Source organism: Emys orbicularis, chromosome 14 (assembly GCF_028017835.1).
Source record: "Emys orbicularis isolate rEmyOrb1 chromosome 14, rEmyOrb1.hap1, whole genome shotgun sequence".
NCBI classification, from domain to species: domain Eukaryota; kingdom Metazoa; phylum Chordata; order Testudines; family Emydidae; genus Emys; species Emys orbicularis.
The window spans coordinates 18,753,971-18,769,603 of NC_088696.1; the positions used below are offsets into that span (position 1 = coordinate 18,753,971).

At 45.4% G+C, this 15,633-nt stretch overlaps 1 protein-coding gene across 1 annotated transcript in view; it reads left to right on the forward strand.

The window, feature by feature from the left end:
• Positions 1–15,633, forward strand: part of WTIP (WT1 interacting protein) — a 118,973-nt gene that overhangs the window by 45,589 nt on the left and 57,751 nt on the right. The window contains exon 2 of the mRNA XM_065416840.1: positions 4,791–4,892. Within this exon, the coding sequence (XP_065272912.1) occupies positions 4,791–4,892 (102 nt within the window). The remainder of the gene's footprint in view (positions 1–4,790; positions 4,893–15,633) is intronic.

Below are 15,633 nucleotides of genomic sequence, written 5' to 3' on the forward strand. Positions count from 1 at the left end.
AGTGGCAGTCAGTCACAAGTGCACTAATGTTATGAAAGGGTGGACAGAATGGGTGAAGATGGCTGGTAGTGGTGACAGGAACTCTGAAAGGGTTGTTCTTATCTGGGTCTCTTACCAAAAATAAAATGAAATGTTGGACCAGGGCCTTAAGCTAAAACAACAGACTGTCCATTTAAAAAATGAATGTGTGGCTATTGTACTGTATAGGCAACCCTTCCTGCCCCAGGGTGCCTCTAGGGTGTTGTAAGGACATAAGAGACCAGGTCGATTCTAGAGTTCCCAGTAAGTTATAGGGAAGATAGAGGGGTTCACTGGTTACTCTCACTGCTCTGACAGTGGCTTTGTCATGTGTTGCAAGACTAGTTGAGTAAAGTGGCTGCACTTTTGAATCAGAATGTTACAGAGGGATCAATAACTTTCACCAGCAAATGAATCATTAACTTATAGTAAATAATAGTCGATGTAACAGTTGAGGCAGGTAGGGCTCCTGCAGGTAGTCAACCTATTCAAGAAAAAGTTCTCATTTATTATATTAAATCTGATTTCATCCTTAGCCCCAGGACCAACATTTTCTTACTATTTTGTTTACAGTGCAGTTGAATAGATCTCTCTGGAAGAGTTTTGGTATCACAGGTTTAATTTAGGGCATTGATACTCGATGGTGTTAAAAGGATATTGTCAGGTACTTTAGCACCAAAAACAAAAACTCTTTGGAGGTATATGGGGAGGCCAGAAAAACTGGTATGTGCAATGCAGCCTCCATCTCCTTTCTTACTGGAGTCCCAAACCAGATACCAGCAATCTTACTGCAGATGCTGTGTTGCCTGCTTTCTCCATTTTCCTACAGTTACTTATTAAAAACAAATTAAATTTCTCTCTACTGTGTGGTAGCTCAGAATAGTCAATGTGCTACGTCTTTCTAAAACCAAATAAAGACTAACCTGAAACATTGAACTCTTTCCTATTTTACCTTGGTATTCTCTGCCCTCTGTTAAGTTCAGTTTCTCCAAGCTAATAACATTGAGATTTTCTCCTCCCAGTGGTTTGAATTTATATAATCTTTGCATAGCTTTCTCAGTACAAGGAGAGAAAAATCTGGATGATTAGGTAGGGTTACCATACGTCCGATTTTCCCGGACATGTCCGGTTTTTGGTCCTCAAATCCCCGTCCAGGAGGAAATTCCAAAAAGCCAGACATGTCCGGGAAAATAGGGCGGGGTCGTGGGGCTTGGGTCCGGGCTGGAGCCGCTGGGGCCAGAGCTGGAGCCGCTGGGGCCGGCGGTGCACGGCCACCGGCTGGCGCCGCTCGGCCAGGGCCAGGGCCGGAGCTGAGCTGGGCCGGAGCCGCTGGGACCGGGGCTGGGGGTGCTCGGCTGGGGCCGGAGCCGCTCGGCTGGGGCCGGTGCCCCGGGGCCCAAGCCGAGCTGGAGTCGCTAGGGCCGGGGCGGGCCGGAGCTGCTCGGCCGGGGCCAGCGCGCTCGGCCGGAACCGGGGCCAGCGCCCCAGGGCCCGAGCCGGGCCAGGCCAGAGATGCCGGGGCCAGAGCCTCTTGGCCGGGGCCGGCCGCCGGAGGGAGCCACTTGGCCGGGGGGTCGGGACTGGGCCGCTCCTCCTCGCGCCCCCTCCCCCCCGCCGCCGCCGCCCCAGCTTACCTGCTGCCTGCCTGTTTCAGGCTTCCCGCGAACATTTGATTCGCAAGAAGCAGGGGAGGGGAAGGAGCAGCGGGAGGAGCGTTCAGGGAGGGGGCGGAGACTTTGGGGAAGGGGCGGAGTTGGGGCGGGAAGGGGCAGAGTTGGTGCTGGGGGCGGGGAAGGGGTGGAGTTGGGGCAGGGCCGGGGCCCCGTGGAGTGTCTTCTTTTTGTTTTATTAAAATATGGTAACCCTAGATTAGGGCGCTGATTCTACAAACAGTTGTGCAGGTCCTTTACTTTAAGTGTATGAGGAGTTGCATTGAAGCCAATAAGATTTAAATAGGTGTAAATGTTTGCAGGATCAGGGCCTTAACCAGCATACAAGTAGTTTAATTGCAGAAGATAATTGAAGCAAAAGTGTATTTTATGTTCTCCTAAAGCAATTTCAAAATCACATTGACATTATTAATTTACACTACACAATTAAAGAGGTAATGGGTGAGGTAATATCTTGAAAGCTACACAGAGCTTTCAACTCCAAAAGCTTGTCTCTCTCACCAACAGAAGTTGGTCCAATAAAATATATTACCTCACCCACCTTTTCTCTCTAATATCTTGGGACCAACATGGATACAGCTGCACTGCATACTGCTCAGTTAAATCAGGCCAGCTGTGGACCAATGGACATATCAGGAAAACAAAAAATAAACTGTATGAAACAAGGAGGTTGTGATGGGTTGGATCACAGAAACCCCCTTGGGGCTGCCAACTGATGTGCCAAGACTACTACTACCCTTGCTTTCCCTCTGCTAGCTCAGGACTCCAGCACCCTGTCTTGCTGAGCCAGACACTCCCATCTGCTCCAACACAGACCCAGGGTCTGAACTACTTGCCCCAAAGCTGCAGGTTTACCTGAAAACAGCTCACAGAAGTGTGCTTGTCTTTAACACTCAGATGCCCAACTCCCAATGGGGTCTAAACCCAAATAAATCAGTTTTACCCTGTATAAAGCTTATACAGGATAAACTCATAAATTGTTCGCGCTCTATAACACTGATAGAGAGATATGCACAGTTGTTTGTTCCCGCAGGTATTAATATATACAGTGAGTTAATAAGTAAAAAGTGATTTTATTAAATACAGAAAGTAGGATTTAAGTGGTTCAAAGTAGTAACAGACAGAACAAAGTAAGTTACCAAGCAAAATAAAATAAAATGCACAAATCTATGTCTAATCAAACTGAATACAGATAATCTCACCCTTAGAGATGCTTCAGTAAGTTTTTTTTCTCAGACTGGACACCTTCCAGGCCTGGGCACAATTCTTTCCCCTGGTACAGCTCTTGTTGCAGCTCAGGTGATAGCTAGGGGATTCTTCATGATGGCTCCTCCCTCCCTCTCTGTTCCCTTCCACCCCTTTATATATCTTTTGCATAAGGCGGGAACCCTTTGTCCCTCTGGGTTTCCACCCCCCCTCACTGGAAAAGCACCAGGTTAAAGATGGATTCCAGTTCAGGTGACATGATCACATGTCACTGCAAGACTTCATTACTCACTTGCCAGCACACTCATATACAGGAAGATTCACAGGTAAAACTCTGCAGATAATGGTCCTGGTTAATGGGAATCATCAAGATTCCCAATCACCATTAATGGCTCACACTTTGCATAATTACAATAGGCCCTCAGAGTTATATTTTATATTTCTAGTTTTAGATACAAGAGCGGTACATTTATACAAATAGGATGATCATCACACTCAGTAGATTATAAGCTTTGTAATGATACCTTACAAGAGACCTTTTGCATGAAGCATATCCCAGTTACATTATATTCACTTATCATATTTTTATAAAACCATAGACTGCACAACATCACAAGGAGGTAATTTTGTACCAATGTTTTATGTAATAAATTCCTTATTAAAGACGCAGAGACAAATTAATCTCTGGTGTAAATGGCCACAAATCCATTAAAATCAAGCATGTCAGAGATTAATTCAATCTAGTTTCAAGAGTTTTAGGAGACCCATTTGAGTTGACCTAACTTAAAATTGTTACGATCTCATCAGGAAAAGTATCTGAACAATGGAAATTTGCCAGTTCTATATAATCAGCCACCTATCACTCCATTACCCTGAGAAAACTAACCACACTCTTTGTAGAACCTACCCAAATCACAAACCTTTCTCTGAGCCGTGCAGCAGCAGTAACTAACTGGTATTGCCACAGCTATGCTGGGATCTTCAACTGTTCTCTTGTACAAAACTGATATGAATTGCCATTGATTTCAATAGGAGCAGGATCAGATCTTTAGGGTAAAATCCTGACACCACTGAAGTCAATGGCAGAACTCCCAGCCAGGTCTGCAGTCTTAGCGTCTGTCTTCAGTGGAGCTGGAGGTGTAATTCCAGCTTTGGTAGACATATGGGTGCTAGTTCTGAACAAGCTAGCTTGCTAAGTATAGCTGCTGCAATAGTCACTAAGTAGCCTGAGTAGAATCCCATCTGAAAACCCAGATTACAGGGGAGATGCCTTGCCTTTTGTTTTGTAAAATGCCCAGCATGTAGGGGCTAAGTATTACTAAGGACAGAAAGTTAAAAACCATTACATATGACTGACAGAGTCATTTTCACTGACCTCCTTATGGACTTCAGCTCACTATTGATATGATGATTACTTTATTGGAGAGGAAAAAAATAAACACTTTTTTTCTATGACACTGTTTGACCAAATTGTTTGTTTTATTGGTAATGCTGAATGTAACATGTTGTGTTAAGATCACTTACCTTGTATTGAAGACCTCTGTTGTTTTTCTTTGAAAATCTGAATTCTTTCCAGTGGGCATTCAGATTTCCTGTCCCTTCTCATTTTCACCTGTCTCTGGGGGATTTCTGTGCTGTTTGGCCAGCCTCGCTCTTCATACTTTGTTTCACCAGCTATATTAGGATTTTCTGCCTTTTATTTTTGATTGGTTTTCATGTAGTCATTTCACTCAAGATGCCTGCCACCAATTTTGGTGTCTGGATTCTATTCAGGATTGTTAATTCATTGTTTTAGGGCTTGATGAGGGTACAATAAGTGTTTACAAATCAATGGCCAGCAGCTGCTTTTTAGAACTGCTGAGGATTCTGATGTTAAGTCTTTCTTCTTCTTCCTAGGTATTTGTATAAAGTGTGGAAAGGGCGTATATGGAGCGAGCCAGGCTTGCCAAGCAATGGGTAACCTCTACCATACCAACTGCTTCACCTGCTGCTCTTGTGGTAAGTCAGATCTACAGTGTGTAACATACAGCCTAAGGCCCGATCTTGCAGTCCTTACTGAGGCAAAATTCCCACTCGCGTCAAGGCTGGTGATTAATGACACTGAGCATGCTCCATCTCTAAGCATCCAACTGCACTTTCTTAAGCAAGAGGACATAAATCTAATACTTCATTGACATTAAGTGTTATATTTTCAAAGGGGCTTCAGCCCGGCCTCCATGGTACTTGGTGTACATCAATCGCTTTTAGTGGAGCTTTATGTGCATTATAATTTTTGCACACAAACAATAGAATTGATACAGGCAAAATTCATTTTATGCACATGCAAATGTTTGTGCATTCAAGCATGTACATGCACACATGATAATGCACAAAAATTGCACGTGCAAGTTTGAATGTGCAGAAATGGAGACCACATGTTGAAAATTCAGCTCTAAAACTGCTACCGCATTTGGTGGTGGTTGTTTTTTAATTCTTTCCTCCAGAACTTTCCACGCCCCTTCCAAAAGCTTGTAGGATTTCTCTTTGAATCTGCAGGCATGTCAAAGGAATGGTCTCTACACACTGTATGTGATTTTTAGCAAAAAAGCATGGCTTTGCTACTGAGAAACTCGGCTGTTTTCAATTCATGGTGACTCACATTGATGTATTTTAACAAGAAGGATGTTCTACTTGGTCTGAAGACATCATAAATGTTAGAAAATCGAGCCAAAGCTCTTAGAAGTGGGTGCCTAAAGTTAGGGAATGAGATCCGTATTTAGGCACTTCAGTGGCCTGTGTTTAAGAAGGGCTAAGCACACACAAATTCCCATTGATTTCAATAGGACCTGCCAGTCATCAGCTCTGAAAATCAGTTCATTTTGACTGAAGTGCCTCAATATGGATTTAAGTTTGTAATTTATGAAAATGTTAGCCTTGCTGTAAAAGATCTTGTTGAGATACATATACGCAGACAGAAGGCTGAGCATCAGTGGAATATACAGCACGTAAATTGTTTTTAAAAGGGATTAATTAAGGATTAGAAAAAGAGTAAAAGCTCATTGGCATAGAACCAAACAACTTTCAATTGAAAAGACCATTGTAAAGCTCATTTATGAAAGGAGAGCTGTAGGTTTGGGGTTTTTTTCTCTCTCAGGCTTTGTACAGATAGATATTCATTTTTAAAACAAATATTTATGGAATTTAAGGAACCTTTGGACCATGATCAGGTTCTAAAATAAACTTGCCTAAAATTTAAGGGTAATTTGCTCTCCTGAGTCCATCCAAATATGCCACTGACTGAGCAACAAGTTTGCTGGCTCCCAAAGTGAATGAAATACTTTGGGCAGCCTGCTAAGCAGAGGATGACAAAATACAATATCAGATAATATCTATCCAATCATCACCAAAATTAAATTTAACCTAATTACGTGGAGCAAATTACAGCTCCCTCCGCATGGCAGAACACAAATGATAAAAAAGAAGTCAGGACATACGTTGACTGTCATAAAGATTTCTATGTAAGCCATTCTATTTTTCAACAGAATGTTTAGAGGCAGGGGAAGGTATTTTATTAACAAAATATAATTCTCGGTTAGTTGTTAAAATGCAGCAGTAAACTTTCAGATTGCCCTCCCAATGTTTATGTGGCCGATGTTCATCTAGCTGAATGCAGTGTAGGACTTGATCTCGCAGAACCCCAAGCAGTGCTAGTGGAATTCCATGATTCACATTATGGCATATGAGTCACTGCATATACACTAGGTAACAATGCACCCATGTTGTCCTGTGAGCTTCAGGGCCGGTGCAACCACTAGGCAAACTAGGCGGTTGCCTAGGGCGCCAAGTGGTTGGGGGCGCCAAAAAGCGGCGAGCCCCAGCCATGGAGGAGCCGGCGCGGCGCAGGGTGGACAGCAGCCCTGCAAAGGCGGCGGCGCCACTAGCAGGGAGCAGCCGCGCCCCCCGCCCCTCCTGCCCAGGCTCGGCCTGGCGCCCCCACCCCTCCTGCAGGCTGCAGCAGATGCATGTGGGCGGCAGCCCCCGTGCGCCTCCCGGTTCCCCCCTCGCCGAGCTCGGGCTCTGCGGCTCCTGGGCATGTGAGCCGCCGCCTGGGCGCGGGGCCCTGAGACTGCTCCCAGGAGCCACAGAGCCCGAGCGTGGCGAAGGGGGAAGTGGGGGGGGGGCCACGGGGGCTGCCGCCCGCATGCATCCACTGCAGGAGCCCCCCGGGGGGGGGGGGGCGCCAGGCTGCAGCCCTGGCAGGCGCACCCCCCGGTTTCCCCCTCACCACACTCGGGTTCTGCGGCTCCCTAGCGTGTGAGCTGCCGCCACTGCCCCTGCTGGAGGGCTCCGGCGATCTGCGGGGGCACAGAGGCGGTGGGCGGCATCCGAGCGCGCAGCCGCCTCCTCCCCGGGCTCCAACTTTCCCGACTCCCGCCGCTCTCCAGCCCGTGCGCTCCCAGCCAGGCGCTTCCGCAGCGCAGCAGCAGCCGGAGCTGGGGGGGGTGGGAAGTTGCTTCGGGCCCCGCGGTTCAGGGAGCCGGGAAAGTTGGAGCCTGGGGAGGAGGCGGCTGCGCGCTCGGATGCCGCCCGCCACCTCTGTCCCCCGCAGATCGCCGGAGCCTGGCGTTGGCTCCTGCCCTGGGAGCGGCAGCGGGAGGCGGCACAGGACTAGGAGGGATGCTGCTGTGGACCGTGGCCATCAGGCAGTGTGGGGTTCCTGGGAAATGTTCCTGACCATTGCCGCCTGGCTGGCTTGGCAGCAGGAAACCTTCGCAGCGCCGACCTGAACCTGGGAGTTGTAAGTTGCAGCCACTCGGGGTCCCCTTCCCCACATGTTGCACGGGCCAAGCCTCCACAGCTCAAAAAAAAAACCCGTGGACTTTCTAGTTGTATTTCCCTGTATGGATTAATCTGGGATTTCTATGAGAAAACAACCTATTTAAAAAGTTACATGATTAAATACTTAATATTTTCATTAACCTAACTTTCAAAAATATGCCCCAACTTTTTTTATTTGCAGTGTTTAAATCAAGAAAACAATTCCAGTTGCAATGATGTATCCTGCTCTTTAAACTGTTCAGAAAGCCACAGCATACAAAGAAATTAATGTAGCTAACATTTTAAAAAGTAATTCAACTGATTATAAAACACAGCCACAAAACTAGAAAAATCATGCCAAGACAGTTGGTTTCACACTTCCCAGATAAGGAAGTGATCAGTAAAGTAAGAAACATATATTATGCATAAGTGGAGTCAATGTCAAATAGAAATAGAAGTTTCAGTAAATATTAGTTTAAACTTAAAGACAAACTTTACAATATGAAATCATATGGGAGGGGCCTATTTTATAAAGAACATTTCAAAAAAGCACTTTTCATCAGTTGTTGGAAAGTTGTCAGGTCATTTTTAAGTAGAGATGTCAAAGGACTGCAAATCTGTTATTGAACTTATTACTATGAACACTTGAAAAGGACCAGGGTGATGGGGTTTAGCTACAGGGACACATGATTTTTATACAATCCCTTGTGCTGTCACATTATTTAAAAGAGACAAAGTGGATGAGGTGATATCTTTTATTGGACCAACTTCTGTTAGTGAGAGGGGCAAGTTTTCGAGCTACACAGCGTTCTTCTTCAGGTCTGAAAAGGTACTAACAGTGTCACAGCTAAACACTAGATCTAACAGATCGTTTAGCACAAGTAGTTAGCACATATTCAAGGGGACCATTCGAGGTGAAGTAGCCCATTAACTCCCTTGTAATCCCAGGACAAAAGGGGAGATTAGTGGGTTGCAAGTTGTTCTAATTAACCATAAAGCCAGTATCTTTATGAAGATCATGATTTTTAATGTCTAGCAAGGTTTTGAATTCAAGCTCCCAGGCTCATCTTTTGAAAAATGTGCAGGTTTCCTTTGAGGATGAGGACTAATAGGTCAGATATCGAATGATTTTGTGGGGGCCCAACTCATGAGTTCTGAATGTTTGAGGTTGGCATTACTGAATATTACATCATGTCACCAAAGAAATTTAAGTCAAGGTTTCTCAAACTTTTTCACAGGCCACACCTTAATACAGTTATTGTTTCATGGGCCAAATCCTCCCTCTCTGTATTAATTCTAATGAACAATGCCACATTATGCAGTATTCATTTTTGAAAGTTTATAATAAGCGATGCTCGGAGAGAGAGGAGGGGGAGGGGGGCGCAAGGTGGAAGTTTCACCTAGGACACAAAATATTCTTGCACTGGCCCTGGTGAGCTTATCATTATGGTATTCTTATGCTAGAATGCCCAAGCCCTGATCAGAAAGAAAGAACACTTTAATTTCTTTTTGTCTACCGGCTTGATTTCTGCAAGATTCACATTAAAACAAAGTTTGTTATGGATCCTTTGTTCTTTCTAACATAGTGCATTTGAATGGTAACTGTGCTATTGATATTGCAACACAGGTCTAATTGCAGGTGAAACATGTTTAATAAAGCACACATTCAGTTACTTACAGAGATGAGCCAAAAACTGAACCATTTATCTGGACCCCACTTCCCTGAGCTTTGGAAGGTTTCTAAATAGGACCAAACCCAACCCAACTTGACAGGATTTTCACCTAAACCAAACCACTCCCCAGCTTCATTCTTCATTTAGGGCAGGGGTCGGCAACGTTTGGCACGCGGCTCGCCAGGGTAAGCACCCTAGCGGGCCGGGCCAGTTTATTTACCTGCTGATGCAGCAGGTTAGGGCGATCGCGGCCCCCACTGGCTGCGGTTCGCCGGCCCGGGCCAATGGGGGCAGCGGGAAGCGGCGGGGCGAGGGATGTACTGGCAGTGGCTTCACGCCGCCCCCATTGGCCCGGGACGGCGAACCGCGGCCAGTGGGGGCCGCGATCGGCCGAACCTGCCGCGTCAGCAGGTAAATAAACTGGCCCGGCCCGCTAGGGTGCTTGCCCTGGCGAGCTGCGTGCCAAACGTTGCCAACCCCTGATTTAGGGTAATGTGATTTTAGGAATTGCTTTAAAAAACAACAACCCAGCTCCCCTCAAACATTATGCAAGCCAGTACTGGAAGGAGGGCTAGTGGATCCAGATCCAAGGAATGGATGCCATACCTACAGAACGGGGGACTGTCTTCTGGAAAGCAGTGACTCTGAAAAGGATTTAGGGGGGTTTAGTGGACAAACAACTGAATGTGAGCTCCCCATGCGATACTGTAGCAAAAAGGACTAACGTGATCCTTGGATGTATAAGCAGAGAAGTAGTGAGCAGGAGTGAGGAGGTGATTCTTCCTCTCTGTATGGCATTGGTGAGCCCAATACTGGAATAGTGTGTCCAATTCTGCCATCCATGTTTTTTAAAGAATGTTGGCAGACTGGAATGGCTGGAGAAAAGAGCCACAAAAATTATTTAAGGGCTGGAGCAAATACCTTACAGTGAGAGAGCTCAATGTGTTTAGCTTATCACAAAGAAGATTGAGTGGTGACTTCATATCAGTGTATAAGTACCTTCACAGGGAGAAAATACTGGGTACTAAATGTTGCTTTAATCTAACAGAGAAAGGCATAACAAGAACCAATGGCTGGAAGCTGCAGAATTCAAATTAGAAATTAGGCACACATTTTTAATAGCAAGGGTGATTAACCATTAGAGAAAACTACCAAGGAAAGTGGTAGATTCTCCATCAAGACTGAATGCATTTCTGGAAGATCTGTTTTAGCCAACACAAGTTATGGGGGTTTAACACAGAGGTAAGAGCTATGATATACAATATGTAAAACTAGATCAGGGGTCGGCAACGTTTGAAACACGGCTCGCCAGGGCAAGCACCCTAGCGGGCCGGGACAGTTTATTTACCTGCTGACGCGGCAGGTCCGGCCGATCGCGGCCCCCACTGGCCGCGGTTCACCGTCCCGGGCCAATGGGGGCGGCGTGAAGCCACTGCCAGCACATCCCTCGCCCGCGCCGCTTCCCGCTGCCCCCATTGGCCCGGGCCGGCGAACCGCAGCCAGTGGGGGCCGCGATCGCCCTAACCTGCTGCATCAGCAGGTAAATAAACTGGCCCGGCCCGCTAGGGTGCTTACCCTGGCGAGCCGCGTGCCAAACGTTGCCGACCCCTGGACTAGATGATCTAATGGTCCTTTCTGGCTTTAAATTCTGTGACTCAATGAAGAGATACTACCAGGCATAGATACAGTTCTGGTAATTTGGTCTAATAGGGACAGCAGTAAATGCTGTGCAGAAGGAAGATACTGCTACTCCTTTGGAACATTAATTTTCCTTCTGAAATTCCAAGATCTGTGCTCTCCACTTACCAGTTACCCAGATCTTAGACACCTGGGATAAGCAAGAGTCATCTCTCCTCTTCCTTCTTTGCAAATAATAAGACATGATCCAATCTTTCCTCTAGGAGATTCCAGTCCTGTTTTTCACTAAATGGTCTAGACAGTGTAAGGTAGGTAGTTAATGGGGAGAAATATGCTAGACCTGGAGACCTCACAAAGCACACTTAATTTCGATAAACACCCAATATTTAACTAGTCAGAGATTAAAAAATTAGATTTCAAACCTTTGGGAAATGTGGCTTGGAGACTACTTACAGAGATTGAAAGGGTGATAATGAGCCTCCATGCTTGATGTGGAAAACTAATGTAATTATCTGGATAAATGGGAAAAGACTCTAGATGAGGAAATTCCCCTTGAGTAATGAACGGTACCTGATTTGGCATCGAACAACTTCCACTTCCACATGTCTATTTTTTGTTGCAATGGTAACTGATACATTATTGGCTACAGAAAATCTACAAAGAACATCAGGAGATTGCTAGAAGAATTGTTTCCTGAGAGATGCCTTCAATTCATAATTAGCAGGAAAGCTCAAAAGTACAAGAATATTGGTGAAGGATTCCTAACCTCAGATGGGCTAGCACAGAATTATTAGGTTTTAGGGGCAGATTTTAGCGAGCTTAGCACCCAGTGTGTATTGATTTCTTTTAAAAATATGGCCCCATTAGGCTAGGGTGCTCTAGTAATATATAAGATAGATGCAAATATTAGTAAATGGACAAAGATGAAATTACTACGCGTGATTAGGGCTCCATGTCTGTCACAGAGGTCATGTAAGTCATGGATTCCGTGACTTTCCGTGACTTCTGCAGGGGCTGGTGTGGTTGCCCCAGGGCCGCCCAAGCAGCAGTCCCCAGGGCAGGCAGACTGGAGCAACTGCGGTCCTGGGCAGTGGTCCCTGGCCAGTGGGCCGGAGCAACTCGGCCCCCAGCAGCTGAAGCCACTGGCCCCAGGCACCCCCCCCCCAGCAGCCCCCGCCCCCACGTGCCCTCCAGCAGGAGCTCCCCACACACACACACAGGATACCTCCCCTCCCCCCATTTAAACATAGGTATTTTTAGTATAAGTCATGGACAGGTCACGGGCCAGGAATTTTTGTTTATTGCCTGTGACCTGTCCATGACTTTTACTAAAAATACCCGTGACTAAATCGTAGCCTTACTCATGATACCCTTGGACTTCCTGTTAAAAAAACACCGAAAATTGTGACTCTTCGATACACCACAGTGTTAGCCCATTTCTAGTAGCCCTGGAGGAGGCCCCTGATAATGTCTTGAATCAGAAGGCCTGGGACTTCCTCATAATAAAAAAAGCTTACATACCTGCGCACAGAGAGGATGATAAAGCAAAAATGCCAGCAGGGCTGGCTCCGGGGTTTTTGCCGCCCCAAGCAGCAAAAAGTGGGGGGGGGGGGGCGCCACGATCGCAATCTGCTCTACCGCCACCGCTTCAGTCTTCGGCGGCAATTCGACCGCTGGTCCTTCGCTCCGAGAGGGACCGAGGGACCCGCCGCCGAAGAGCCGGACATGCCGCCCCTTTCCCTTGGCCGTCCCACGTACCTGCTTGCTGGGCTGGTGCCTGGAGCCGGCCCTGAATGCCAGAGACCTGGGAAGTAAAGACCTTTTAATGTAAAATGATGACCTATTTCTGCCTCTCTGTTAGTAATACTTGGAATCAGTGGACTTAATGAATGTTAAACCCTAGCTCCTGCGATCTGTGGCAGTTGAGGACTTCTAGCATCTCAGTGTCAAGCTTCTTTGGGCAGTTTTTACCTATGTGTGGCATTGCTCCATTTTTGAATGGCACAGACCGTCAGCTCCTTTTATAACAGGACATGCCTCTGAGATATGCTCAGGTTTCTATACATCAGGTAACCCCCTTCTGGTAAAGTGAAAACCAAAGCTCTCTGGTTTCCATGGGGTGTGACGGCACGATGTAACCCTTCCTACAGAATCGCTCAGAAAAAACAATTTCAGCTTGTAAAGATTTTTTTTTTAAATACCAAAAATCTTCTTTCAGCTATTACAGTGCTGAAACCTTATTTTGGCCTTGATTCAGTAGAATACTTAAGCATGTGCATAAGTGCTTTAGGTTACTCATGTGTTTAAGTGCTTTGCTGAATCAAGTAGGCTTGGAAGGATTTGATTTTTTTATTGTTAAATGTTGGGAAACTTTTGGTTTCACAGTGCACACACAAACCGCCCCTCCCCTCCAGCCCCCCATAGATAGAAAAACTGAAAATGTAAATCGAGAGAAATCTAAAAAAAGGCTTAAAAATAAACATTGATATGTCAAAATTATTTTTAAAAAAATCAGCTTCTGCCAACCCTATCGTCAAGTAGCAGAGATGAGAATTTACCCTGCAGCATACACTGCTCTCTCTCTCTCTCTCTCTCTCTCTCTCTCTCTTTAGAATTAAGCATTCGTATGGCCAGGAACACTTGCAGAACACAAGAGAACAGTTTCTCCCTGAAATGCTCAGCATCTAATCCCAGGTGGTGGTATTTCAGAACATGGGAGCCCTCTTGAAAGTGTAGTGTCCTTGCAGTGGTGTACTCTTAAGTGCGGGTGATGGGATGCAGATATTTATGGATTGTCTTTGCTAGTGATACATGTTACAGAAAGTAGCAATGCCTTTAGTTACTGTTACGAGTCACCAGGTTTCAGCAGACAAGGCACTCAAACCTTAATGTCAGCAGTATCACGCTGAAATGTTAAGCTATTTTAGTGATGTTTTAGTCCAATATTAATGGAAATGCTCCTGTTGTAAGAGCTATAGGAAAAGAATCTTTATAGTGAAGGATATCAATTTTATATTTATATTAGTTTCAGATAATAATGGTAAATTTGCAGAAAATGAGCTCCAAGGAACTAAGTTTAAATTCCATAAATTTCACCACTGACACTTTCTCCTCATTCACATAAAGGCAAATGTTTGAACATTCCATTTAGCTTTAATCTCTCCTTCAATGGGTGATTTTAAAAGGCCCAGGAAATCATAACAAGATCAATCAGAAGCCTACAGCAAACGATATAATACCAAAGGTGTGCAGTGTGTTTCTTTCCTAGCTGTTGTTGATCAGACTGGAGCACTCACTTGGGTTTTTATACAGCAGTTTAATATGAAAGTGACAACTTGCAAGATCTCACAATTCCAGCTGATGACTGACAGTGCTGGCTGTTTCCAGCCTTTTGAAAGCTCATTGCTGGAACCATGTATAAACACACAAGGGTGTATTGTGAGATTATAGGGGAGCGTGGCAGCACACAGCCTTGGCAGCAGCTCCAAGAGGCATGGTATGGGTCTGCACGCAACAGTGGTCGCTGCCACCCTCAGAGCATAGTCTCCATTCCTGAAGTAGTGTGTGTCCTCCAGCTGGTATAAAAAATGAGTGAGGTTTTGACTTTAGATTGCAAGCTTTTTGGGGTAGGGATCATGTCCACCTTTATGTTTATATAGGACCTAGTATAATGGGGCCGAGTCCTGACCTGAGACCTTTGGGTGCTCCTGTAATATAAATGGGTATTAAAGTAATTACAGCTATCCACCTGCTTGTCATGCCTGCCTAGGGGAGTCTATCAAAGGCTAGAGTGACTGAAAAAGTTCTTTTGCATATTAGGTAACTGGGAATGAACCTTGGTTTACTTTTTGCCAGTAGTAATATCCATAATATATTTATCTTCATGGCATGTTTCTGAGAGCTTGGATGATCTTTAAAATTCTTGAACTCCCAGCAGCATTTCACATTCTTCTTTTCTCACAGCACATTTGTAAGTACAACATGAATCACACAGCACCTAAATTGCATCTTGCCAGTATGTGCTGTTTAAAGCCTTGAATTCAGTTCCCTACCAATGTTTGTGGTGATTATGTTGAATAAAACATAATTCAGTGTTAGACCTGTTTAGGGTATGAGTTGTTTACTATGTGTCCACCTATAATGACTAGGTCAGTAATCAGAGTTTATGGTATAAAAATATCTAAGCATTGGCTTTTAACTACTTAGCAGCCAGAGGTTGACGTGGGTAATTCAGGTGTAGCTGTGAGTAACATGTTTACTACAAGCTGGACTATTCTAGGCATCTAGGATCACACTGAGGTCATGAAAAGGAGACGAGCCAATTAATATCACTCCTAGGGGTAAATTGTTGAGGTGTTGGAAGGGTTTCTGGCTCCGTTGCTCTCTTTAGAGTGAAAGGCTGTTCGTTGTGTGGCTAACATCCTATATATTTCATTCCTGTAGTTTCAAACCGGAGCAGATCAGACCTTTGAGCTAACTGAGATCCTGCCTGTGGCAGCAGCTGATACCTGATGCTTAGAGAAAGGCAAGCGCCAATGATTCAGTGCTGCGTATGTGGGAACATTCCTTCCTGACCTCCATGGCCTGAAGTATGAAATCTGGAGGCATAACTTGCATAACTACAAATGTTA